This window comes from Emydura macquarii, unplaced genomic scaffold (assembly GCF_026122565.2).
Source record: "Emydura macquarii macquarii isolate MOO-44397 ecotype Brisbane River unplaced genomic scaffold, CSIRO-AGI_Emac_v2 contig_554, whole genome shotgun sequence".
Classification (NCBI taxonomy): Eukaryota; Metazoa; Chordata; order Testudines; family Chelidae; genus Emydura; species Emydura macquarii.
The window spans coordinates 11885412-11912272 of record NW_027130691.1 but is presented as its reverse complement, the minus strand read 5'-3'; the positions used below and the strand labels follow the sequence as shown (position 1 = coordinate 11912272).

The window sequence follows — 26861 nt, the reverse complement described above, 5'->3', positions numbered from 1 at the left end:
GCCACTGGTAGAGACCATTTTCAGATTAGAACTGCACTTCCATTTCTTGTATACTTTAGCTTTATTTTTACCTATGCTCTTGTGTTCTACAGTACAAGTAGATGCTTCAATGATTTTTATTGTTCTGTGGATGATTTTTCAACACTGTGGTTTTCCTGGAAGGATCATTCAAAAAAGGTCTGTCCAGAAAGTTTTCTTCTTGTGATTGATTCTTGGGGGTCAGAGGGTGGCATTTACATGAAAATAAACCAGTTCAGCATAACCAGAGAAGTATATAGAAAAATCTCACACCCGAAGGTTCAGCTTAGTTCCTGACCTTTGCATCAGGAATCTGACCTTCCCTCCAGTCAATCTCCTAAGCAGTCTCTTGTATTATTATTTTATTACAATAATGGCAAGAGGTCTTGACCAAAGTCAGGGTCCCATTGTGCTAGGTGCTGTATAAACACATAGTAAACGCCAACCTCTGATCCGAAGAGCTCACAGTCAGTCTAAACTGACATGAGAAGTATTATTATCCTCATTGTTTAAGTAGGGAATTAAATCAGGGAGAAATGAAGTGACTTGGTCAGCATCAGACAGGAAATTTGCAACAGATCCAAGGACTGAACCAGATTGCACTACTCCAGTGCCTTAACCACAAGACCCTTCCCATCAACTTTGTATAGACCTTCCCCTGAGCATAGCTACAGGGGGGAGAGGAAGAAGAGGAGCTCCCTTGAATTTAAGACCTTGAACATTAAGGACCAAGTAATGCTCCTGCCCCTTTTTCACATTCTGTTTACAAATTCTCAGCAGAGACTATCTGCAGTTGGAGTTGGACAGAGGATTGTTTTTCACTTCCCGTCCCAAACTTTTACATGTGACTACAGTGTGGTTACTAAACAGTTGCCAGCTTTCACCCCAGAAGTGGTTTCTTTTCAAGATGAAGGTGCGTTAAACGATGCTTGTACATATGCTACTTGAAAAGTGTAACCCCCTTCTATTTCTGGGTTACTTGGGAGCCAGCAACACCCACCTGTGTGCAAGGGCGCCGAAGGTTGTTAACAACAAAGGAGATCCTGATATCCCAGTGATGATGTAGGATAGGTGGCAATCCTCTATCCACCCCTCTGCTGCAGTCCCTTACTTCTAAAGGAATTTAAAATTGGCGGTGCCTCCACCTGGCTGGCCCCTGCACGTGCTCAATAGCGGCCTTGGGAGCTTCCAGGACTAAACCTAGTTTAATAATAATAATAATCTGAGACATAGGTCTAGCTTAACAATTGCAATCATGCAAACTAAACATCCAATATACTAAAATTAGAGGTAACTCACCTTTACTTAACCAATTAAGGAAATATGGCATAACAGACTGAAATGAAGCATCACTATTATTTTAAATCCACAGGGGCAGTTGAATAAATCAATTAATAAAAATAGTACACAGCAACAAATGGAACTTGTCTAACAGGCATCTACACTGCCACTATTGACCCCACCTCCGGAGTGTGCACTGCCCCAGAGTGCAGAGCCCTAGCCCCCTGCTTGCCTGGGCGCGCTTGCAGATCTCAGGCAGCAGACAGCAGCAGAAGCTGGAGGTTTGGAGTGGGCCCAACCCAATGTCTGCAGTCCTGGCCCTGCTTGAAGGGACTCTCTCTCTCTCTGCCTCTTCTCAGGCCCAGCCAAAGTCTCTCTGCAATGCCCCTTCCTTTAGCAACCCAGCCCCAAACAACGGGGGCCGGGAAACACGACACTCACACCACCTTCACTGCAGGCCCACCTCAGTCAGCTCCAGGCTCAGTCCCTGCCCTGGCTTGGGCAATGCCACCAACCTCTGAAGCTCCCTGCTCAATCAAACTCCAGCAGACTCTCAGCAGCAGCTTTGAGACCCCGGCAGCAGCCGTCAGGCAACAGCTTCCTGCCTTGGCTGCGCTCCACCCCAGCACCAGACTGGAGTCCCTCCACATGCTTTTCTCTGACTCCCTGGAAGGGGAAGAGTCTCTCTCCTTTTTCCCCAACGCATCATGGGAGTTGTAGTCTCCCAGGATCTTCCCAACTGTAAAACTCCCAATTAAGTGGCAAGGCCGCTGAAGTACAGGGTGCCTACAAAAGCATTTGTGGAAGCTCTCTGAAGGATAGCACATCAGCTGTGTCCGCACTTACAGCGGCATTAGAGGACAGGCACTACCCCTGCAGCTACACACCACAGGGAAAGGCTCTGGCAGGCGGGGAGGCAGCCGAGAAAGGCTCTGGAATGGCCACAGTCTTTCCCTGCTTCGAGAGTCTTTCTCTGCAAAGGGGAGGCAGCAAGACACCTCGCTGCTAAAACTAGTCATGTAGAGGTGGGGGTGTTAAGGGTCAGAATGTCAGGCACCCAGTTGCAGGCGGCAGGCAGACAGCAGGGTCAGAGCTGAGCCAGGTCAGGACACCAGAAAGTCAGAGACGGGCACCAAGTTACAGACAGCAACTGCATAGCAAAGTCAAGGACAAACAAGGGTCGGAAGCCAGAGTCTAGGGTCTAAAGAAAACAGAGTAGAAACAGGCAGGCAGTCCATGTTCCTGCTCAGGCAACATCCCATGATGCCTGCTCAGTTTAAATACTAGCATCAGCCAATCAGTGGGCTGCGAGAGATGCCACTCGGGTCCTAGCGGGTGGTACTTCCTGCAGGACCAATTGTACAGAGTCCTCCAGCAGCAACCTAGCCTAAGCCTTCAACGGTGATGTGGAAGCACCAGCAGCCCCCAGTTCTAGTCTTGTTTGCCCTTCCAAGGACACAGCGCTTAGGCATGTAGAGAGCTGTGTAGGACAGATATACCCTGTGGGTTTAGGCCTCTAGGCCACTCTACTCAACTAGCTGGGTGTGACGCCAGTGTAGACATGCCTAGATACTCTACCTGTGTATTTATACTTGCCTTTATAACCTTGCATGGTAAATTACTCTTTGGGGGAATAGATGGACATTTCCGCTCATCCTGCTTTGAGACGAGCCATGTTTTATGGCTCAAAGGTTTACTCTGTTAATATTTGATGAGAAGTTCTACCAAACAACACCTCTAATAAATTATTGCGTGAATCATTTAAACATTAACCAAGCCACCTGCTGTTTTTATTCATTTAAAAGGCATGCCGTCAAGGCTGTTAGAACAAATCCACAAGGTGAGCTTTGGCTCATCGGTGCGTATAGGCTGCTGCTGTGCCTGCTGGCTCAGTTCTTAGTATGCGTACGCAGGAAGGAACATGAAATATACAAGTATTCCCCTCCATCTTAGAAAAGGCTGCCTTTCACTGGTATCACATGCACGTGATCACAGAGGCATTTGTTTTTGTAGGGTCTTTTTAAAAATGGCTTTGCAACTGGAATTCTCATTATCCCCCTGATGCTCCTGTACCTCCATCTTATTTATAAGAAATGTTTGCTTGCTGGGATAAAATGAGAAACAGAACTCACTTTCAAGATGGGAAACAATCATACAATCCACCCCAGCATCCTTAAAGTATAACACAGCAGCGTACTCCAGTGCAACACAAACAAGATTCGGTCTAGACTAGCAGACAGCTATGACCAATCCCAATTTCAGTTCCTTTGATTTATTTATAAGCATTCCTAGGATGCTGGTTCCCATAGTTGTTTTTTATTTATTTATTGTTTTGCCTTCACAATGCTCCTGAAAGCCAGAGATCCAAAGCGTCTTAAAACCTGCCAGTGCTGATACCTTGAACAGGTAGCTTATTCTAGCCTCTGCAAACACCAAAGCTTTAAATGGATGCTACTGAAATCGAAAGAACATCAGGATGTGCAGAACATCTGGCAGCATGGAAGGTTTGTGTTTGCTTTATGTATTTGCTCTTCTCTACATCAATTAAGCAGTTAATAAAAACTTTGCAGCTCTCCTTTGATGCACTGCAGTTATGGTGTTATTTGTATGTCTATATAATATATAGGCCATTCAATAAAGATTTTAATCGTCTCTCTCTGCCTTCCTCCAAATGATTCCAGGATGGGAGGGCAATAAGAAAAGAAACAAACAACAGGTGGCACTTTAAGACCCTCCAATTTCCTTAACTCTTCCCCCTCTTACTAGAGCTGGGTGAAATTTTTGAGACAAAAAACATTTTTTCACTGAAAAATTCAGATTCAAGTCAGCCAAAACATTGATTTGTGTCAAATGCATCAAATTGTTACAGCTGAAAAAAAAACCTAAGGAAAAAAAATCTGAAAAATGGAAGTTTATTTTGTCATTTTCAGAACCAAATGCTTTGATTTTTTTATCCAAAAATGACATTTTGTTTCAACATTTACTTCAATTTTAATTTTTTTTTTAAAACCATTAACGGTTCAAGAACAAAACAAGCCTAAATTAATTTTATTTCGACTTTTTGGTTCACTGAACATTTTGAAAAAAAATGTGTTTCAGGTTGACCTGAAATGAATATTTTTTTTACTTTTCAGAACAGCCAGAGAACTGAAAAATCATTTATTCACACAGCTCTATCTTTCCCGAAGCAAAATTTCAGTAAGAAACTGCTTGCAAACAAGACAATGAAAAACAAATGCCCTAAAAGGCCCTGAAAGCTACCAGTGGCTTATCATTTCAAATACAGAGGAGGAAGAAAATGCAGATACTTGCTTTCAAAAGATTAATGGCCTCCAGAAGCAAAAAAAAACCAAAACCCATAACAACCTAAATGTCCAGTACAAATGCCCAAATCAGGACTTTATTTAACTGTAGCGTTGGCGATAAAGTGAGTGGAAGCTAAAACCACCCCCCAAACCTTGAATTGTAGGGCAAGTGTTTACAGTTATTTGGATTTTTATTTTCAAGTTTTTGCAATTATTTTTGTGAGACCAAATGACCCTAGGAAAAATGCCCATTAATTAGAGCAATGTTTATGATGCTGTATTTCTCCAAAGGACATGTTCTCCCAGTGTAATGTGTTTTCAGGCCACACAAGCACCAATAATTTTCATCCGAAGTTTGACACACACTTCTCTAATATGATACAGTATGCACATAATCAGCTGATTTATTCATTAGGAGGAGACATTGCAGCTTCGGTTAGGACCAGGAATTTGGTTGCCTCTGCATTAGAAGTGAAGAAACAATTCCATTAGCTCATGCCGGAGGAGTTCACTTGAATCCAAACAGCCGTTTAATCCAAGCTAATACAGCGAGCAGGATTCTGTGTAGATGTTAATGCAACTGCTAATGGTTTCTTTTTTCCCCTTTTAAACATTCAATTAGGTTAACAACAGCAGTGATGCAGAAGGACACAACCTCCAGTTCTGAGAGACAGCAGCTCCCATGCCAGCGTTCATGGCATAACATAACATCCTTTGATGCCATTGGAAATGGTACATCCCCATCACTGAAGAACTGGCAGGGAGAACACAGCAACTAAAGCATTGCTCACTTGTCGGCTGACAGCTGCGGGTGGCCGCTACTGGAACACAAAGTTTGCCATACGTGATCAGATTGAGCAGCATCCATCAGCTCTTGCATCCGACTGAGGGCAGGAACAATACCTGGAGCTTGACCCTCTGTTGCCCTGCACCTTGAAGAGGGATTTACAGCAGGGCAAAGTGGGCATAAAGCAAGACTGCTGTGATCTGGGAGCATGTCACATCCACTTTGCACTACTGTCAGTGATTACACAAGGGCCAAGGCAACAGAGAATCAGGCTCCAGATGGTGAAAAACCCTGCATAACACACCCACTCAACTGAGAATTGCTCTACAAGGGGAAAGGAAGTTCTCTCTCTAAACGAGTCAAAGAAAGGAAGAGTTTTAGTGCCTTTGAACTAAAGATTATAGACTCAATTTCCAGCCCTAAAAAGAGCAGGAAGTATGGCCTAGTGGACAGGGACTCCAAAGACCCATTCCTAGGTCTGCTACTGAGTTGCTGACCCAGGGTTTCTCAGAGCCTTACTTTCCCCATCTGTAAAATGGGGATAATGATACTGACCTCCTTTGTAAAGTGCTTCGAGATCTACTGATAAGCAGTGCTAGCACAGGGAGGTGGTGGTTGTTATTACTGGGAGGAGGTCAGGAAGGGACTACCTCGCAGGGAGAGCTTATCTAGAGCTGGTTGAATGTTTTGTTTTGTTTTTTTTCCCTGTGGAATATTTTGGCCAAAGCCAGAAAACAAATTCTTCTAAAATTTCCACACCAATTCAAAATACTGAAAATTTTCAGCCCAAAACCTAAATATTTTGATTTTCAGGCCCTGGGTATTTTGACAATAAAAAAAAAAAAATCTAAAAACCTAATAACAATCTCAGTGTTCCACAGAAGGCAGATGCTTTCGACGAAAGAGTCCGCTGAGTTCCACACCCAGTTTTCCATCAAAAAGCAGTTTCAATGGCTAATTTCTGCTCAGACCTCATTATGCCTCATGCGGGCTCTCAGCGGGATGATTTTCTAGGCCATTATTTTAGTTAATAACACAGAACTTCTCGTTTTAAAAAGCCCTGCTCTAGCTGCGCTGGACATGGCTGGAGCCATGTTTGTAACAATTCATGGAGCAGCCTCGCTCACCAGCAGGCTTGTCTGGGTGACAGGCTCTATAGGCCGGCTTCTCCAGCCTTGTCTGTGCACAGGGAGTAGAGACTGCTCATAATTCTCCAGGAGGAGAACCCCCAATGCGGGAGTGCTCCTGGCAGACATAGAGCCAGCTCCTATGCCACCTATCCTGCAGCCTTTGGTGAAGGAACTATGTCAGGGACAGGAAGGGCAAGTGGCCATGGTGCACTGTGCTCTGGCTGTCCCCAGGCTGGTGGCCAGACTCTTCGGGACCCCTGACGTCGTTGTAAGTTAGAGCAGCCTAGGGGCTGCTCTTGCTTATGTCAAGGTAGAATTTGGGAGTTACCATCTGCTCCCTTCAGTTGCCCTGGATGTTAGGGAGAATCTGGCCCCATGACTTAAAAGTTCACTGTTTATATCCTGGAAGTCACAGCGGTGACAAACACAGAGCAAGTTTCATCTTTCCCTGTTCATGCATGCAAAAGCAGTGATTTGTTAGGAAGTAGAGGGTTTAGTGCTCTCATCAAGAATGGAGCTGCACATATATCAGTGGAGCCTTCTGGCAGCCCAGCTTGCACTAGTGCCATCGGCACAACACTTTATTATTATACTCAATAAAAAAATAAGCAATTACTATAGTGACATATGGTATGTAAATGCTGGCAGAAGAGTTTGGATCCAGTTTCAGGAATACTGCTCAGCACCTGTACCGCTTGGCACCAGGGCTGGGGTTTTTTGTAATGGAACGTTGTAATTTGCAGGTTTTGACTGGATCATTCAAACCACATCTATATAAACAAACCAGGATACAACCTCTGTCCATGTAGTCCAAGTGGGAGAGAGACCCATAGACTGTGCCGGAAGAAAGGAGATGCTCCAGCAGCAGCGATGAATAAGAGAGAGAAAGAAAGAGAATGACTCCTCCCCCAACCAGAAAAAGACTGAAAATGATCAGACATCATCAACACTGGTCTCTTTTCCAGGTGACAGGAGGTGATCTTAGAACTGCTGACATGTCGTTTGCTCACAGGACTTCTTTTTTTCTTGAGAATGGGGGGTATGGGGATGTCCCATTTTGAAAGTCAGTCAACAGGTTTATTTTTAAATTGTACTTTAACCCTCCTCCCCACACACAGCCTCAAGCGGGGTCAGATTTACTGACCCATGCCCTGAACACACCAGTAAAGGACATCGGATTGAATTCTAACCCATAGGTGCAAGTGTTAAATTAAAGAACTCAGCTCCTCACCTCCTTGTCTGGTGTCCCAAGAGCTTCCCCTCCTGTAACAGCTGCATGTAGGCACGTCGGATCAGACCTGCGGTGTACCTAGGCCAGGGTGCTGTTGCCGACAGTGGCCAGAACTAGATGCGTCAAAGGAAGCTGTAAGAACCCTGCAGTGTACAACACCGTGATGCCAGCAGGAGCTGGCACAGGAGCGGGGACAGAGCTTTGTCCACTGAATCCACAGGGGAGAGAGCTGGCTGGGTTTTCAGTAACACCACATTCTGTCGGCCATACTGAAAACCAAAGCCAAGGGTCTCTGCTCTGCCCATTTTCTACATAGCCGGGGAGGGTGAGGGGGGGCGGCTGGGGGACCAGTTGTGGCTTCCTGATTTTCCAGCCAATTTATCACTGACCCCAGTTGTGGACAGTTCAAGGTTTCAAGTACTGGAATACCCAGCAACGCCCTACACAAGTGACTCTCTAGGTTTGGTTCTTCTAGGCAAGCAGAGGGTTAGATGCTTACCTGAAACATACAAATCTCTGGAGTATTCAAAATTGGGCTGGAGACCAAGAACAGCCTTTCCGGTGACCTTCCAAACCACTTTCCATCGTCCAGCTGCAGCCAGGCTGGAACCAAGCAGTGCATGCAAATGATCACTATCTTAAAATAAATAAATGCTAATTAGCCCTTGCCAAGATGGGAATAAATAGGACGGTTCACGTTTTGGGTGAGGATTGAGGGGGGGGGGTCGTTTTCTCTGAACAAGTCTGCCCATTCTTAACGTGGACCTGCAAACCTGATTTGTCTGTAACAAATGGGGAAGGAAGGAGATGCAAAGGGAAAACGAGCATATCAATCTTTATTCCATCCCAGCCTCATTGATATGTGTTCCAGGTCTTTCAGCTTTGGTTATTAAACCAGGTGTAAGAGTAAGCTGAACTGTTTGGGGTTCATCATAGCAAATCACTCGTGAACCTTATTTACTTGAACTTTTACTGGGTCAATGTCTCCTCCTCCAGGAGGGAGTCAGAGTTTGACATCACGTTCCCCTTTGCAGCAGAATCCAGGCTGGGAAAGTTTGCTCTGACCCTTCAGAATCCTTTGTCAGTGGTTCTCAACCACCGGTCCATGCAGCTTAGGTTTTTCCCTCTGGTACTGAGTTCGCTGTCCTCCCACTCACAAGTACCACTGCAGTAAACTGGTACAGTTGCTCAGATAGGCTGGGAACCACTCTCCTAACCTATTCAGCAACTAAACCAGGGTTTTCTCTTTCCCCTCATGACAGCAGCTCGCTCAGTAGCTTTCTAGCTAAGTAGAAGAGGCTTTCACAATGATCCTGGACGTGCCTGATACATTTAAGCGTATTCATGGCATGGTGCAGAGAGCTCAGTGTTTCTCTTTCAGGAGCCCCTTCATGCCAACAACAAAACCAATGTCCGAGAACTCAGCAATCCTGCACAACCCATGAATTCAAAGCTCTGAGTGCTGTGTTCTCTACTAGGTCCTGATCCAAAGCCCATCAAAGGCAATGGAAGCCTTTCCATTGACTTCAACAGCTTTTGGATCAGGCTGTAGTGCTTCTGAGTTGCACCATCCCCTTTAGTTTTAACACTAGTAGTAACACTACTAGTCAACTAGTAGTTTTAACACGGTAGTAACACTAAGGACCCAAAACATAGACAAATGAACTAGAAGGATGAATGAAATGAAGGATCAGGCTCAGTTTGCTGGTCCCAGCCCTACATGACTACAGCAAAAACACATCTGCAAACACTCCTGTGAATGAAGCCCAGCTAATTGGTCACGCTGGCATTCCCGACCCCTTTTAACAGCAAACATCACAATGGAGCGAGTCTTTGTTCACAGGACCATCTGCTGAAAGGCACAGAGCCACAAATATTAGAGCAAAGAAACAGCCACCATGCATGTGGGAATCTCGTGGTGCTTCAGAAAAGCTGTCGACATTTGGCGCAGGAGTTTGGAATGATTGGACGCTGTGGGAACAGAAAAGGGGAATTCTTCTGTTTTGAAGTCCTACGTCATTCAACTGGGAAACACTAGCACCATATGAGTGAGCGGAGCTGCCACAGAGTGCAAGTCATGAACAAGCACTCTTTAAAACCACTTTGTGAATAAGCTATCAGCTAATGTCAGCTCACCCAACTATCCATAAAACAATTGCAAATACATTCATTTGAATCATGACCTGTTGGTGGATAATTTGCAAACAGAAAAAAAGGGAGGGATATTAGTCATATTAGGATATTGTATTGAGAATGACCTAACTGTGGCCTGAAACAATGTTTTAGAAAGTAGCCATAACACAGAAAAAAAAATATCTAAACTACGTTTTCCCTATGAGTGATTAAAATTACACAGTACCTGGTATCTGCAAACCATCTGAACAGCACAATGCAAAATTTGCTTTTACCAGCACTTCATTTGTTTTTTCCCCAACTGCAAATTTAAATAATAATAAATGTGCACTTTTATAGACACTGTCACCCCAAGGGCTTTACAAACTAGATAAAGTTATGCAACATCACTGAAATATGTATAAGTTCACTGCAGAGCAGCAACCAGCCGGCACAGAGCAACAGAGGGGGAAGGGGGAGAATGTTAGCCAAGGACACTGGGACAAATCCTTTCATCAAACGTGTCCATGAAACTTTACTGTCCACGCAGAGCCAGCAGCAGAGTCTTTTAATGTCACATTCGAACAACCCACGTGGATCTCAGCTTCTCTCTCTAAGAGGAGTGAAAGGTCCCTGCGCTAGGATTCAAAGTTGTGGCTTTGGAGTGCATGGTGCCTTGTCTGCCATGGGAACCTGTCCCAATTTCAGCCGCCAGCATTGCCAGTGCAAATTCCTAATGCACACAGATATTATTTGCACCAGTACAACTTACTCTGGTTTCAAGTAGGGGCAACTACTCCAGTGCAAACCTTGGCTTATAGCAGCTTTGTCATTCTACACTAGGGGTTGGCAAGGGTGCTGGGCTGGGCACCAATGGGTGCCACCTCCACCTCGACTGCAGGACAAGGCTTGCGGGTATTTCAAACCTGGCGCCTAGACCAGTCAGCTCCATTTGTGTTATTAGCAGAGAGTGCTCCCAGAATCCCAAGTGCTGGCAGAGGCAGGTCAGACCTTATTGCATTGCTGATCAAAAGGGTGCCTCCCGCTTTCACCCATTATTTATTAGCCCCGGACAGCTCAATTAACACTCTCCTTGCCTGCACCAAGCAGCTGACAGGTTACTGGAAGGACTGCTTTCCCCCTGCTATCGGTGGGAGACAGGCTGCTGTATATATTTCAGCCCTTTCTTCTCTTTCGCTTTCCTAGAAGTGAGAATTACCTTCATTTCCTTCCTTGCTAAGAAGTCCATCTGCAGCGGGGAAATAAATACTCACTATCAATTTAATAAGCTGTCAGTCAGCTCCCAAAGGCTGACCTGCCCCTAGCTCTCTTGCCACAGGCAGCTGCAGTGAGTGGGAAGCAACAGAGGAATCTCTCATGTTTTAAAGAGATATGCCTCACTTTCCTTTATGGAAGCAAAACACAAGTCAAGGGAGCCTTAAGTTCCTGTAGCCACCTGCACTGCTGACCTCGGCTTAATCAGCCCAGGACGTGTTTCTTACATAGTTAACAAAGAGCACCGTCAAAGCAGTAGTGTTATTACACTGATGTTCTAAATTAAACATTCACATTTAAAAGTCTGGTGGGGAGATAGATACAAGAGGGGCTGATAAACTGTTGGAGGGAAACTTGTTAGTGCTAGGTGCTGTACAAACACAGAACAAAAAGATGGTCCCTTTCTCAAAGAGCCCATCACGCCTTCTCATTTTACTCCTCACTTCCTGTTCCTCTCCTTTCTCCAGTCCTTACCCCAGCCTTACACTAACTTCAGTGGAGTTCATCCCGATTTACTCCAGGGTAAGTGAGAGAAAAATCAGTCCCCATATCCCATGGACTGCCTGATGACAAAGAAAAAAACAAAACACCTACCTGTGATGCTCAGTGATCACTCAGTGCTTAAGGTTCTCTGTCTGGGAAGCTCAGCCCTTAAAGGCAACATTTCCCATTTCACTCCTAAATTGACCCCCATTCAGAGATTGGAGTCGGCTGGTATGTACTAGCACGACATGCCAGCACCACTCGCATGGTGCCTTCTTATTCTCCAGAATCTGAACTTCCATTGTTAAAAAATAAAGCAAGTCCCCAGCTGTTTTAGTAGCACGGGCTGAAGTTCGGGCTAGCTGCCCGAGTACATACTTGGGGGTCATGCAGGACTGGGCTTGGGCAGCTAGCCAGAGCTGCCCTCCACGACACCACGGCCCCACTGGTTTAACACACTAGCTTGAGTGGAGCTAGCATGTGTCTGTCTACCCATGCTGGGAACGTCCCCCAGCCGCTGGGTAGATGTGCCCTCTGGTGCCCAATGATCACACTGTTGACATTTAAAGAGATAACCTTCACTGCTCATCACAACGTGGGAGACGAGAGGCAGGATTGTATTAGGAAGAACCGCATGGGCCACTCTGAGTGACGGATCACTTTGGCACTCTGCGTAGGATTGGGAAAGTACCCCCACTTCTTCCCACTCCCCCCGTCAAAAAGGGGCCAACCCTGACAAGCCTAGTACAGCCTAGTGAGGTACCTGAGGTCCCCAGAAGGGGAGCAAAGCTCAAGAAGACCATTGAGGCATAAGTCTCACCAAGGAGCCCAGCAGAACCCAGGGGTGTATTTGAACTCCAAAGAGGAGGAGCCGAGCCCCAAAACCCAGAGAGCACATGTGATCGTGTTCTGAACATCTGCATAATCTATCATGATTGGTGTCTCATGTGGGTGGAGCTTATGCTATGGGCGGAGCTTGGAAGAGCACCACCATCCTATTTCTTCCCTTTCCCTTCTAATACTGAAAATTTACAATGGAGACTCAAGAAACTGAGGCTGCAGGAAGAGCTATTCACACTAAATGAACGGATCCTGAAGCACCGTGCGTCTGTCACACATTGCATTCCACATTTAGGCCTCAGCAGGTTAATTTTATGTATTGATTTTGATTTAAATAATAACTGAAAAGATGCCTATTCAAGACTCCAGACACCCTAATACACCATGAACACCACATTCAATCTCAGCTGCACGGAAGATGATCAGTTCAACAGGAACTTAGGGTTGGTCCACACTGAAAAGTTATAAGGGCATTGCTACGTTGGTCAGGGGTGTGAAAAAAAACATATCCCTACGCCAACAAAAACCCCAACGTAGACGCAGCAGTGTGAACAGAACAATGCTTCCGTTAACATAGCTAATGTTACTCAGGGAGGTGGTGCCTGGGAAACTGAAGCCTCGTAACCCAATAGACCCCTCTCTTGGCGTAGGCTGCGTCTACTCTATGGGGTGATGCTGGCACAGCTATATCTCTTTAGAGCACACAGAGCCTTAGTCAGCCAGTCACCTAGAAAACGCCTTTCCACCCCCTTCATCATCTGATTGACTGGAGGGGCCAGCAGAGCTGGATCTTAAGCCAGAAGCAGCAGCTCCCTGGCTGCTCAGTGCTCAGGGCCACCCCTGTGCCTGCTCCTCTGATACCTTGCTCCTGCTGCTCTTGCCTTGAATCCCTTCTTGCCTGCTTGCCCTGCTTGCTCCCGTTCCTGACCTCCGGCTTGACCCTTGGCTCCAGATTGACCCTTGTGGGACTCAACAAGTGAGGGGCCTAGTGGTGGAGATGCAGTTTCCCATCACCATCCATGGCGACCATCCTTCCAGGAAGGACTTAACCCATTTCAGCACCTTACCCTGGACTCCTGCCGCCTCTCTCTGGCGAGAGTGCAGTGTCTCATGGCCAGCAGGGTCATATGCTGCTAAGAGTCCAGCAGGATGAATATGGAGGTCTGTCTTCTCTCCACTGACAGGAGGAGATCATCCATCAGTGCCACTCAAGCAGCTTCAGTGCCCTGTTCTGGCCTAAATCCAGATTGTGCCGGGTCTAGAAAGTTAGCTTGAGTTACGTGAGCTTGTAGTTGGTCTTTTGCTCGCTTCTCCATGAGCTTGCTCAGGAATGGGAGGCTTGACACTTGACAATAATTGGCAGCTACCAAAGTATCACTTTCTTCAGTGTTGGTCGGACTGCTGCATGCTGGGAAGAGGCAGGGAAGATTCTGTCTCTGAATGACGTGTTGGTGAGTAGGGCCAGGAGCGACACCAGTTGTCCATGACCCTCTTTCACAATCCAGGAACGGCATGGGTCAGATTCCTATGTCTTGGGTTGGGATTCCTTTAAGGGACTTCCTCGCCTCTCTGTGCCCTCAGTGCCTGGGTAGAAACAGGCATCAAATTCCACATCTATTGGAATCCTCATGCTTAGAAGACACCTAAGTCTTCATTGTTATTTGTAATCCTGTAGCGCCTGAATGCCCCAATCAGAAATTGGGTGCCTATCATGCTAGGCACAGCACACATTTATAACAGAAAGAAAGGCTCTGCCCCAGCAGGTCTACAATCCATATAGTTAGAGGGTGCACAGGAGCTTATGGACCAAATTCTGATCTTTCTTACACCAGGCAGCTCCACTGACTGCAATCCTTACTGTCACCGGTGTTAAATGCCCTCAGAATTAGGTCCTTTGAGTGTCACACTCAAACTGAGCACATTCCCCCACCCCCAGCCTCATCTTGTTTCTATAAATGCATGGCTGACAATAGGAACAGCCATGCAAAATTATCACCACTCCCCCCAGCGGGTACCAAATGATGCTATAAAGAGATTCTGAAGCCTACATATTTGAAAAGCTCTATTGAAGAAAAGAGCCCTGAATCCTCGCTGATATCTAGATGGTTCTGACACAGTCAGACACAGCTGGAGACATCCCTCACCTTTCCACAAGACAGCCAGACTTTACTATATCTATTCCATATAAATATGTATCTAGAGACAGGCAGATATTAGGATGAAAGGGTTTCAGTTTCCCAGACAAGTACAGTACACTGCGAATGAACTCATCTACACATTCAAACTAGCAAATATTCCTTTAATCCTCAGACTCAATTCCTTTCACGCTGGCTTTTTGTATCTGCAACTCTTACAGTGCAAGCACAAAAACCAGGCACATCTTTATCTGGGCTGATGTCTGCTAAAAGTATATGCCTCCTTTCCACCAGGATTAAGGATTTTAGTGGCAGTGGGGGGAAGAATAAGGCAAACAACTCCCATTCCTGATAGCTGGTGTTGTGTGCCCTCGGAAGGCGGCAATTCTGCTGTTTGAGATGCATACAGGAATTTATCCTGCAGCCCTTTGCCTGCTGTTCATTATGCTCCGGAAAGATGCAGGCTAACTTTGATCAGATGATACAAATCAAACTCCGCAAGCAGAGAAGCACTTTGCATTCCTACATAAACAGAATTTGAAATGCAGAGGAATGCACGGAAAAGCACCGAGGAGCAGAAAAATCCAGCTGGTAAATTGGATACGTTTAATTCATATCGTGTCTGTTTTTTAAAAAGAAATATCCATATATTTTCACTCCTCCAGCTTCATGTCACAGGCTCAATTCAACAGATTTGAAATTCCAAATGTCCAAGTAACTCTCTGTGTTACGTTAAGGATCAGAAGTACACCACGACAACCTCAATAGGCTGTGGTCCTCTTCCGACCTCTGTTTCATGTTGTTTATTAACTACCCAGAAGCCAACTGTCCAGTCCTGCTGTCTCTTGCCCTAAATCCCAAGAGAATCATTTAGTATCTTATTGAACCATGCTGAGAATTGCATTCAGAGTTATTTTAAATGACAACTCAAGACACTTCCAGTTGGACTGGAATAACCCATGATTTGCCAACAAATCTACTTCCAATGCTCACTTCCTGCTGAGGACAGGATACCTCCTGATGACGCAAAAAAAATCCTTAAAATCCAGGAATGTGAATGGGCAGGTTTATTAGGTGAGATTATAACAGAGATTGTTACTGGGAAGGACTAATGGAGCCTGTTTGGAATGTCAGTAGATAATTGTCTGTGAAAGAAGCAAGTTCTTAGAGAAATGGGGGAGCATCTCAGTGGGAGCCAGGAACTAGCAATTAGAGCTGGGTGAAAGCTTTTGGAAGAAACGTTTCTTTCTTTTCTTTTCTTTCTTTCCTTTTTTTTTTTTTTTTTTTTTTTGGAGTGGGGGAGGGCAAAAAAAATGCAGATTGGCAACACAAACATTCTGCAAATTTTTATTGGTTTCATCCAAAAAACAATCAACCAACGAATTCTGAAAAATGAAAACATTATTTTGACATTTTCAAGACAAAATATTTCACATTTCTGGTCCAAAACAACTTTTCCCAAATAACTAGGAATTAAGAACTAAACTGAAGAATAACTCTTCATAGTTTGTCCCCTCAAAACAACTCCCACGATCAGACTCAAGACAGACATGAATTAGGAAAGCGAGAAAAAATAAAATCAATGTAACTGAAATGGCTTATGTTTTTAGGCCATTCAGCACCAAGGTACTGCTCAATAGGCATAATTGTGGGGAAAGGGCAGGGAGAAAATGCCAAGCAAAACAGGGGGAGTCTGAAAAGAGACTACTGACAGGAAGGAAGAAGCAGTTCAAATAAAGCAGAGCCTGGTCAAGGAGAACCACCTACCTACACACCATCTCTCTGCAAGCAAGCACCCCTGGTTCCATCTGAAAGAGCAATGCTTGGAACAGCACACAGGGGAGCCGAGAGTGACTCGCACAGGGAAAGGCTGACTCTGAACAAAGGGACGTTTGACAGCCCCGCTGACCTTTCCCCCGTGCTGTCCAGCCTATTTGACAAGCAGCTGCACAGGGGACAGTATATGCTGCTAAATCCCCCCAGTTGGCAGGACTCTGGGCAGCCTGGGGAACCTCAGAAATGTTACAAAAAGGTCAAAACAAAATGTTTCTTAAACCAATTTTCATTTATTTTATTTTAGTTGTGCCGAAAACATTGGAGTGTTCGGTTTTCATTCCAAATCTGACCCAGTCCAGCTTTCCAAATCTCAACCCCCCCCTGCAAAACAGCATTACGTTCTCCACCCAGCTCTACCTCCAACACGCAGGTTCTTTTATTTCTACTGCGTATCCCTTCAGTGCTGCCTTCGCCTCTGAAACACCAGGTGGTGCACCAGACTGGGGTTGAAGAGACCCGCTCTGCTGTGGCCAGCTGTGTGACACTGGAGAAGCCAATTGATGTCTCCGGGACTATGTTTTCTCATCTGTAGAACTGGGAGAACGACACTTACTCACTGTTGTTCTGAGAGCTAGAGAAAAATTCTCAGTATTTCCTGTTACTAGATAATCCAGGGGGGTTGCTCTGGTTTACAACACTAAGGCCAAAAAAAAAAAAAAAAAAAAAAAAGATTCTTGTAAATAGCTCATTCTTCTGCTAAAATGAGGGGGGAACTCCCCTGGCTTTATTTAAATCAATGGGAGTTTTGCCATTGACTTTAATGAGACCAGGATTTCCCACCCAGATAATCAAGTGGCGCTGTGCCGCCCCTTTGGTGTGAATACCTTACAGGGAATTGGTATAGCTGGAGCCAAGTTAAATCTGCACCTGAAGCAACGCCTGCCTGCCAGCTCTGATGAATGGGATGCTTACCAAGGAGACCACACAAATTCAGCTCCAGATAATCCATCTTAGGTAAAGGGGAGGTGACGGAGCTGAATAGAGGCCAACTTTGCACTGCCTGCTCTTAGCCTGCATTGCGTGTGCTGAGATAAAGGGACTGTCAATAAGTCTTCCTCAACGATAACACATCACAAGGGCTCTTCGCAATTTCTTGGCTGTGAAAAACGTGCCATGGACTGTGAAATTGGTCCTTCCCCGTGAAATCTGATCTCCCCTGCACTGGTGGGAGCATCCCAGCCAGGAGCCCCTGGCTGCTAGTTCCAGCCGGGTGGGGGCGCTCCCAGCAGCAGAGGGGAGATAAGACTCAGCTCCCTGCTGCCTTCAGAGCTAAGCCAATCCTGCCACCCCAACAACAGGTTTGCAACCCCTCACCCCCATGGGTCTGGACCCCCATGGTTACACCACCATGAAGTTTCAGATGAAAACATCTGAAATCGTGAAACTGACCAATTTTCAAATCCTATGGCCGTGAAACCAACTAGAATGGGCAGTGAATTTGATAGGGCCCACACATCACAGTCACACAGAGTGGCTGGAGGGCTGTTTGTGAGCTCTGGTGAGGTCATTCGCCAAGTCAGCAGCTTGGCTTCTTTCTAGACAGATGAGAATTTCACATATAAACCTCTTAACTTTACAGCCAATTTACCAACGGGAAGAGAAACAGAAAGTTCTAATCTTGCAGGGGAGAGCAACCAGCAACTCCCTAGTCCCCTCCTCCTCTGAAAATGACCAGAGGACTCTCTGCAATAGACAAATTGGTGTATGGTGGGGGAGCCCTAGGTCTTTCCTTGCAGATGACAAGATCCTGGCCACCATTGCTTAGCTTCTTCCCAGTTCTCCATCTCTCCATTTTTCACTTCACCTTCACACAAAGCAAGCTACGTCAGACTCAGTCAGGAATTCTTAACTGGCTAGTCCCCTTTTCACTGGGGTGCTTTAAGTTAAGGCAGGGCAACTCTCCACGACCATCACGTTCTACTCATACTAGATAATAATCCCACTCTGCTGAAGCTGATGTAATGACTCTTCTAACTCTGTGTTAAAGCAGCAGCATTAGCCAGAGCTATGGATCGAGTACCTCGTTTATTCCCATTGTGCAGTGGGATCCAGTTTACGCTCAGATCCCCCATTGCCACTCGTTAGTCACAATCCCTGTTATTTCTTTGATTAGCTTCTCACTAAACTGACCCTTCCAATGAGGTGTTTTAAAGCACAAATAAGAACTTGCTTTAGAATACCTCATTGGAAGAGTCTGGACAGTGAGCAAATAATCACTGGTCTCCCTAAAAACGGCTATCATGATTATAAATGGATGGCATAATACAGCTATTCAATGCCACACAGCAATGATAGCAAGCAGTCACACCAGAAGGGCGTTTTGACAGAGGGAACGTAATTGCTAGAACTGGTCAGAAAATGTTGACAAAGCCCAATTTGCTGTGAAAACCAGACATGATTTTTTTTTTGGGGGGGGGGGGGGGGGGAGGGGGCAATTCCCCTTCCACCAGCTCCTTCTCCCATTTTCTAATAAGCCCTGGTAATTACCTAATGTAGAATTTAGCCAGAGCATCAGACTTGGCATCCTTACACTTGTACAATATGCCAAGGGATTTTTAATGACAATCAAAGGTCATGCCCTCTGCCGCACATCTCACATGAAAGATGACATCCCAAGCGGCAGAGGGAGGGCAGGGCATTAATTCGGTACAGACCCTAAGGGAAGAGTGCCAACTAGTGAACTACCAAAACCACTTTTCTATGGCTCTATCGTGGCTCTCCTGCGCCAGTCCTGACCCTGCTTCGTTTGTGAGATGTGGCGCATGGTCACAGCCTGAGGCAACGCTATGGACCTACTTAAAGCTTTTATCTTTGCTGTGGAGGCTTTTTCCTTACCGCTCCAAGCTTTTTATCATCCAGCAGGCAGAGGAGGGGAAAAAAAAAAAAAAAGTCTCACTGCTTTGTTGGAAACACACGACTGGGACATCTAAAAGGCTGGCATTCTCATCTCAAGGTTAACAAGCAAATGGTAAGCTCAGAGATAGAGTTATGAATCCCTCCGTGACTTTTGTGATTTTACCAGGTATCACTCCATCCATTAGCTACCGCTGTCCTAATGGGACATGAAGGGAAGTACATGTGACAGTGGCACAAAGAGCAAGTGAATTAATTGTGTTACAATTAATACTGAGTGAAATGAGGGTAGCAGAGCAATTAAATGGATAGGCACTGGGCTAGACAGGCATTATTTTCTGTCGTGCTGAAACCTGGACCATTCGCGGCTCCCCTCCTTTGCCTTAAACTAAAATGCAACCGTCTTATATTATCATCAGCTTCTCCTTTCCTCTCACACATCAGTGAAGTGGGCTGAATGCAGACAGGCTGTTTCAAAGCCTGGAAAAAACTCAAAGCGCCTCAGCAGATTCCACCGAGAGCAAACTGGGCAGTCGGGATCGGTCTGTGAACTGCTGAACGTCCCTCAGCAGCTTTCTGACAACTTGGAAATAGGACAACAGACCCTGCCTTGTCTTTGGATGACGCAGGAGGCCTCTGCTGCTCAAGAGGGCGCCCAGGCCAGAGGATGATACCAGAAGCCGTAGCTCTGCTCAGCAGTTTTTGCTCCTAAACGCAGGTCGCGTCTTTCACTGCTGCCACGATGGCGTGCCAATGCATGTGCTCATCTTTGTTTCAACTCCCTCCTCAAGGCAGCACATGCATGGATTGCAGCTCATGAATGGAGCCAGATGGAAGCCCCGGTGAATGAAATCCTCCAATTTAGCTACAGAGCAGTTCAGCATGGTGGCAGCATCGCAAGCTTCCCGCACAGCCCTGAGCTGGGGGAACTCTGCTATACAGTCAGAAGGGAGCCCAGCCCTGGTGGCACACGCAGCCCTTGGCCACTCTGCTGAGGTTTGTGGAGGTTTGTAAAGAGGTGGGCACTGGGCCACTGGGAATCGGAGTGAGACCAAAACCATTTCACTCTGGCCAAACAGCGATCGGACACTCATGTTCTGTACTACAGAGATGGGCTGGATTTGACCAGCCAACCTAGAGGGGATAGATTCTATATCTCCATGACCTTAGCCAACCAGACACGCAATTTTTTTTTCTTTCTGCTTTAAGTCAAAACCCTTGTTTCGCGGTGGCCAAGCCATAAGTCAACTTGAACCTATGAAGCAATAAAGAAAATATATCAAGCCATGTTTTTTAAATCCAGATTCGCTCTTGTAGATGAGAGGAGAGACTTTGCAGACGAGACTCATTGCAAGCCAGGCCAGTAACATTACATAAGTACTCTGAGAACTAAAGCATTTCAGTTCATCCAGCGAAGGGTTGAATCTTTTCCAGTCTGTATGTAGGCTCATGGTTTCACTAAGTAGTAAATATTGACTTTTTAAAAAGACTGGATAATTTTATCACCATCAAGAATATTTTAAAAGATACAAACAAAGATAATGGAATGGGGAAAAAAAGAAATTGAATCAACTCTCATGCTTTAGAGCTTAATTACCAACAGGGGCCAGGAAGGAATTTTTCTTTAGGCACCCAGTGTATGTGATAGTAGAGGGCATGTTGCTTTCTTCAAGGGGTAACCAGTTGCCATTTTCTATCTGCAATTTCTTTTTTGCTTTCAATTGAGAGGAGCATTGTTAACGGAGTGCAAAGGCATGCTGCAAGATTCTTCGGTGCATGTTCAGTTTAAATTAACCTGATCCATGGTCTCTTACAACAAGTGTGAACCCTTTATGCTGAACAATCTGTCCCCCCATGTATTAAGCTTGGACAGTCTGGTTTTCTTCTCCAGACCTGAAGAAGAGCCCGATGAAGCTCGAAATCTTGTCCCTTCCACCAACAGAAGTTGGTCCAATAAAAGATATTACCTCACTCACCTTGTCTCTCTCATATCCTGGGACAACACAGTGACAACAACACTGCTAACAATAATGGGCTCCAGAAAGATTCAGAAATGTTAGTCTCAGGAGGAAGTATTTTTTAAAATGTCTGTAATGACCTTCTTTTCCTGAAACTATCCTTAAGAGTTAGTTAGCTGGTCAAAGTGGAGGCTGTTTATGCAGAAAGGAACATAAACAATTGTAATTTCCAAATGTAAAGACAGGAGATGGCCCCAAAAGATTCTCTCCCTAAAGCTGTATGAACAAGGTGGGACATTTCAGGAAGAGAAGAAGGCCAGAACCATCACAATGCGTTTTTATTTGGGGATGAACCACCACTGAATCATGGAGAACTCTCGCAGGTGCATGTGCCTTTTCAGGTGCAAAGTTAGGGCCCACATACAACACCCTGATGCCGTCTCTATTGGGATCTATATTGTTTGGTCTTTTTAAACCTATAATTGCCCTCTTCAAAACATCATCATCTTTTGGTGTCAGACTTCTACCTAGGTTTCGTTTGCACAACCTCCCTGGGTATCTGAGCACATGTGATGGGGACATTCTCCACCTGAGAATGCTCAGTTGCGCAGAAGACTCAAATAAGAGGGAGAGGTAGGGGAACTGTCCATTTAAAAAAATGTGCAAGTGAACAGGTTCTGTGCAGCCACCACAGAAAGAAAATAAATTGTTAAGTAATAGAGTGGAGAGGCTGAAGAATCGAATCAGCGCCAAAATATTAGATTAACCGAGTTCCCTGAAAAGGCTGAAATAAGTTCCCTGTAACTGGTACATCCCAAATGACTTCAAGCTGAGTATAGCAGAAGACCTGTTATATGATGAAAGAGCAGATCAGAATATAAGGAGGGCTGCATATAAGGACCCTGAATAGGAATAATTACATTTAGTATTACAGACATCTGTGACAAGAGAGACATTCTAATAGCGGTTAGGAAGGCAAAAGTTAAGAGACTATATTTTACTCTCAATTACACAGGTGTGACTGGAGTTACACTGGATTTATAACAGTGTATGACAGAATCTGGACCATATTCAATGTCAAAATCCTTTCAAGTTTTGTTCTTCCCAAACCTAGCAACACTGGCAAAAAGAAGAGGTTTGTCCTTGTGTCTTTGAGGGTTTTCCTAACAACAGTGGCTCAGCAACTCTTTTCCTTGCTAGATGCAGATTAAAGCATGTAGAGAAAAGGCATTTCTTCTTGGATACTGCCGCAGCACAGCCTTTTCTGGACAAGATCAATAAAGGAGGTGGCACAAATGATGCTCATCAGGATTTAGGCACTGACAGAGAGAGAGAGAGAGCCCCTGTCTAGCACAACTGTATTTCTTAATGCCCCTTCATAAGCTCATTTTCACGTCAATTTCTTTTCCAATTTAGTTTCTTGGATTGGTATGTAAAATGCACACACTTGTGCGCAACACCTAAATAAGTTGTCACCACAGAAGGTTGTGGGAGGGGCTCTGAAGAATTTCGTACTGGAAAGGACACACGGTTTGATTCATTTTAAAAGATTGTTAAGTAGAAATTTGGAAAAACCCAGGTATTCTGTGAATAAGACTTCACAGAATCCATTGGTCACCACAGGCACAGCTAGATTTCCATTGAAAAAGACCACAAATTGCAATCTATGCTTTTCTTCCCTAGGAAGGGGTTTGGTATTTCAGATTCCATAGGAAATGGGAGTGAAAATAGCTGCGTGCAAAACAGATAATTTTGCATGCAAAACAGGAGCGAAGTCCCCACCAAAGCCAACACCACACATCCCACGGACCTCAGTGGGGTCAGGATCTCCCCCCTGAATGCCCAGGACTACCATTTCCATGAGGGGACTGGCTCCAAGCTAAAGGGGACCCAGGAGGCATGTGTTTTCTTCTGCCGACGAACCACTTCTACAATTTCACATCAGCACCCGAAGCAAAGCCTAGAGTGAATCACAGCTACCACCTGCACTTGCTGGGAGCATAAGCATGCCATGGAACAGTTCATCCTCTTCTGATGGATGGGCATAGTGGAAGAACAGAACAAAATGTATTCAGATTAAATTGCACCAGAACAATCTGACTAAAAGCAATGACTACAAAGAGACACCAGCTGGAAGCAAACAGTAACACCAGCCCACCTAACTCAGCAGGGTTTAATTTAATGGTCTTTTGTGCACTTCATGTCGTAAATTACTTTATTGCAGGCAGTTGCGGTTGGGCATAGAGAAGTGTTTAAGTTGTTTTGAGGCACTTAGCATTTGAGTGACAACTATGCTCCCTAGGACTGGTCCAACCGGGTGTTTGTAATTGTGGGCAGGCGCCATAAGACAACCTTTTAAAGAGCCAGTTTACGCCAAGAAACTGCATACAAGGAAGATTATTAACAGGAAGCGGGAGAGGGAAAGAAAGCATCAGACACACTGATAAGGAACATCACACACAGCTTGATAAGAAAGGCCCAGTGTCAGAGAACAGAAGCAGGAGGTGGGAGAGAGAGACACTGAGGAAGATACACGTAAATAGGAAATTGCAAATGGAGTGATGGGTTACAGGGCTCTCTGAAGCAAATGCAGGTTAAAAGGGAAATCATGAGTGAACTGACCTTCAAAGAAAGCCAGTCAGGGCCAGTTTTTCAGACGAATTCAGCGCCCAACGGCTCCCCCTGTGACACCTCTGGCTCTGAAGGACTTGGTATGTTGAGTTCTGAGCTCTTTGGAAAGAGCTGCAGCACCGACCAACTCGTGGATTGTGGTGCTGCACTCTTCAGAATCTGGCCAAGAGAATCTGCCTCAAACTGGACTAAGCTACCAGGCCAAGAAAGAAACAATCTGTTGACGCACAAGAGACCCGGGGCCAAATTCACTGCTGACAAAGCTCCTCTACACCAAAGGAGTTATGCCAGCCAAGAGTTTGGCCCCATGTGAGACAACAGGCCCTTGGATGCAGCACAGATATTATAGGCCAGATGCTCCACTACCCTACACCCTGTAACAAATCAGAATGGCAGCATTTCCCACACACTTTGTCCGAAGATGATGATACAAGCCCACAGTGAATCCAGTCCTATCACCGGTCGTGAGCACTGGAGGAAGAACATTATGCAAATGCAAAGAGTTATTTGCTACGGCTGTAGGAGAAGCAAAACCAGAAGTGCAGAGTTGGACAAAGCTTCCACCTAAGAGCTACAAATTCCTCCACGAGAGCTTGTGGGAAAGTAGGAGGATCACTTAAGTCCCTGCCCCCCCGGCTTCCTCAGAAAGTTCACAAAGATTTTGCTGAACAAGTTCTAACCTTTGGGTTTGTAGCTAATGAAGGCAAGATTCCTCCGGCCCCATTTGCAGAGATCCACATACCTCCAGTCTCTCCCTCTCAAGGCCATAGGTCGGGAAATGAATTAGGCAAAAAAAAAATAAAAATAAAAATAAAAATAAAAAGGCTGGGGGGAGCTGTGATGGTTATATTGCTGATGGGAATGAGAATTAAAATGAACTGCAATGGAACATGATCTGTGTGACGATACTGATGTAATAGCTAGAATTCACAGGGCAGGAGAACCCAAGAAAATAAACCTATTGTTCCCTGGAGAGTGAAACACTTCGAATAGCATCTAATCTGGCCCTGGAGTGTCATATCCTCGGTGGCGCCACCTCAATCCCAAACGCCTCGTGGCAGGAATGATCTCCCTGGGTGCAGCAAATAGGAGCTGAGGACACATTTTTGCCATCTGGATCGATCTGACACCAAAGTACTTCCACCTACCTGAACTTTTCCACTGGACCCTGTGTCCCACTTGCAAAAACCTGGCCACCCTTCTAGTAAGGAGAATACAAAACATAACCCAAAAAAAAAAAAAAAAGAGAGACTGAAAGACTTGGAGAGGGGAGTTTTAACAGCGCTGCAGGTAAATATCAGTGTGTGCAAAGCCTTTTAAATGTGTTAGAGACTAGACCCACTTGAGTTGGTGAGCAGGGAAAATCCTCTTAACATGTTTCCACTGTTCCCTGAGCCGCTGTGTGATCAGTCACATCCCATTCTAATGACCGACGTCACCTGTGGAGCGCTGCATGGTAGGGCAAAAGGAAGAAGCAACAGAATAGGAAAATAAAAAGTGATTGATGGCTGATTAGGGAGGCAGTGGGGCGGCAGCAGCAGAGGGAGTCTGGAGCAAGGGTCTCTGGAGGCTTCTGATTAGCAACAGCCTACACCCCTACGTGCACAGGCATATTTTTAAATTATGTGATGAACGGACTTTATAACAAGGTTCCTCTTGTTACTGGTCTTATGAAAGAAGGTTAAAGAAGCTTAATTTATCCTCTTCAAGACTTGGCAGGCTCAGAAGTGACGTCTTTCCTGGTCCTTAGAGGCAATGGAAGATGAAACTGGAGGCTCTTTTCGCAGGCCGCAGCTTCATTAGGGGCTCTCAGATCAAAAGGGAAACAAAAGTTTGCAGATTAAACTTTCTTTTCATTTTCCGACTCACCTCTGCACTTCCAGGTTCCAGCTGGGACCAGAAGCAGAAATGGGAAACACTTCTGGGCAGTCAAGAATTCAATTAGGAATAAGAATCGCATTAGCCACACTGGGTCCTTCTGCCCTGGAAATTCCAAGAGACTCCCAAGAAAACTTGTTTGTGTGAAAGTCCCAGTTTTTTTCCTTTTGCTGTGGGTGGCAATCGTTAGCATGGCCAGTTTGCTCTCACTGGGGAGAGCACCAGCTGATCAAATGTTACGAAGTGAGGTCCCCATTACCCACATATGCTAAGAGGGAGATCTTGTTAGTTCTCCGAGACTGTGATTGATTTAGGCTTAATTAATTAGCAATGTTTCTAATGATGTTTGTCAGCTTTCCTAATTGCACTGAATGCATGCAGCACCACATCTGCAATTCTCATGCACCTGCACACCTCCTCTCTTCAAGAAAATGATATTGATTATAAGAGCTTAAACATAAATCTGTGGGTGAAGTCCTGGCCTTCATGAAGTTAATGGGAATTCTGCCCTGACTTCAATGCAGCTAGGATTCTACCCTATAGGTTTTTCTATTGCCTCTATTCCCACAGCACATAGGGGCCATATTAACAAAATTATAGGTCACAATTACACATGCTGAGTGGTGGAAGAGATCTCATTTTGGTCCTGATACAGCAAAGCACTTCAATGTGTGCGTAAGACCCACTGGCACATCTACACCACAATGAAAGACTCATGGCACAGCCGTGGCTGGCCCGCGTCAGCTGACTCAGGCTCGTGGGCCTCAAGCAGCAGTGCTAAAAATGCACTGTAGATGTTCACGCTGGAGCTCAGGCTCTGAAATCCTGGGGAGGGGGAGGCGCCGCCTCAGAGCCCAGCTTCCAGTCCGAGCTTGAACGGCTAGACTGCAATTTTTAGCCCCACAAGCCTGAGTCAATTGACCCGGGCGCTGAGACTCGGTGCCATGGGTTTTTTTATTGCTGTGTAGACATCCCCACTGAGGTCAGTGGGGTGTGAACTTGTGCAGAGGTGCCTGCTGAACAAGGAAGGGTTTATTCACATGCTTAAAGCTAAGCACACACTTCAGTGCTTTCCTGAACTGGAGCCACAAAAGCTTTCAAGTGTGAT

The 26861-nt window shown here is 45.5% G+C and overlaps 1 protein-coding gene across 3 annotated transcripts in view; it reads right to left on the bottom strand.

Annotated features, from left to right (window-relative positions):
• The window catches only part of MMP17 (matrix metallopeptidase 17), a 108987-nt gene that overhangs the window by 45444 nt on the left and 36682 nt on the right, over positions 1-26861 (bottom strand). The window contains exon 2 of one of the 3 annotated variants that reach the window (XM_067539770.1): positions 8252-8355. The exons of 1 other annotated variant lie outside the window; for it this stretch is intronic. In XM_067539770.1, the coding sequence (XP_067395871.1) occupies positions 8252-8260 (9 nt within the window). In that variant the 5' untranslated portion in view covers positions 8261-8355. Of the gene's footprint in view, positions 1-1762; positions 1820-8251; positions 8356-26861 lie in introns of those variants that run through there. One more of the 3 variants, XM_067539773.1, reaches the window with a different exon arrangement.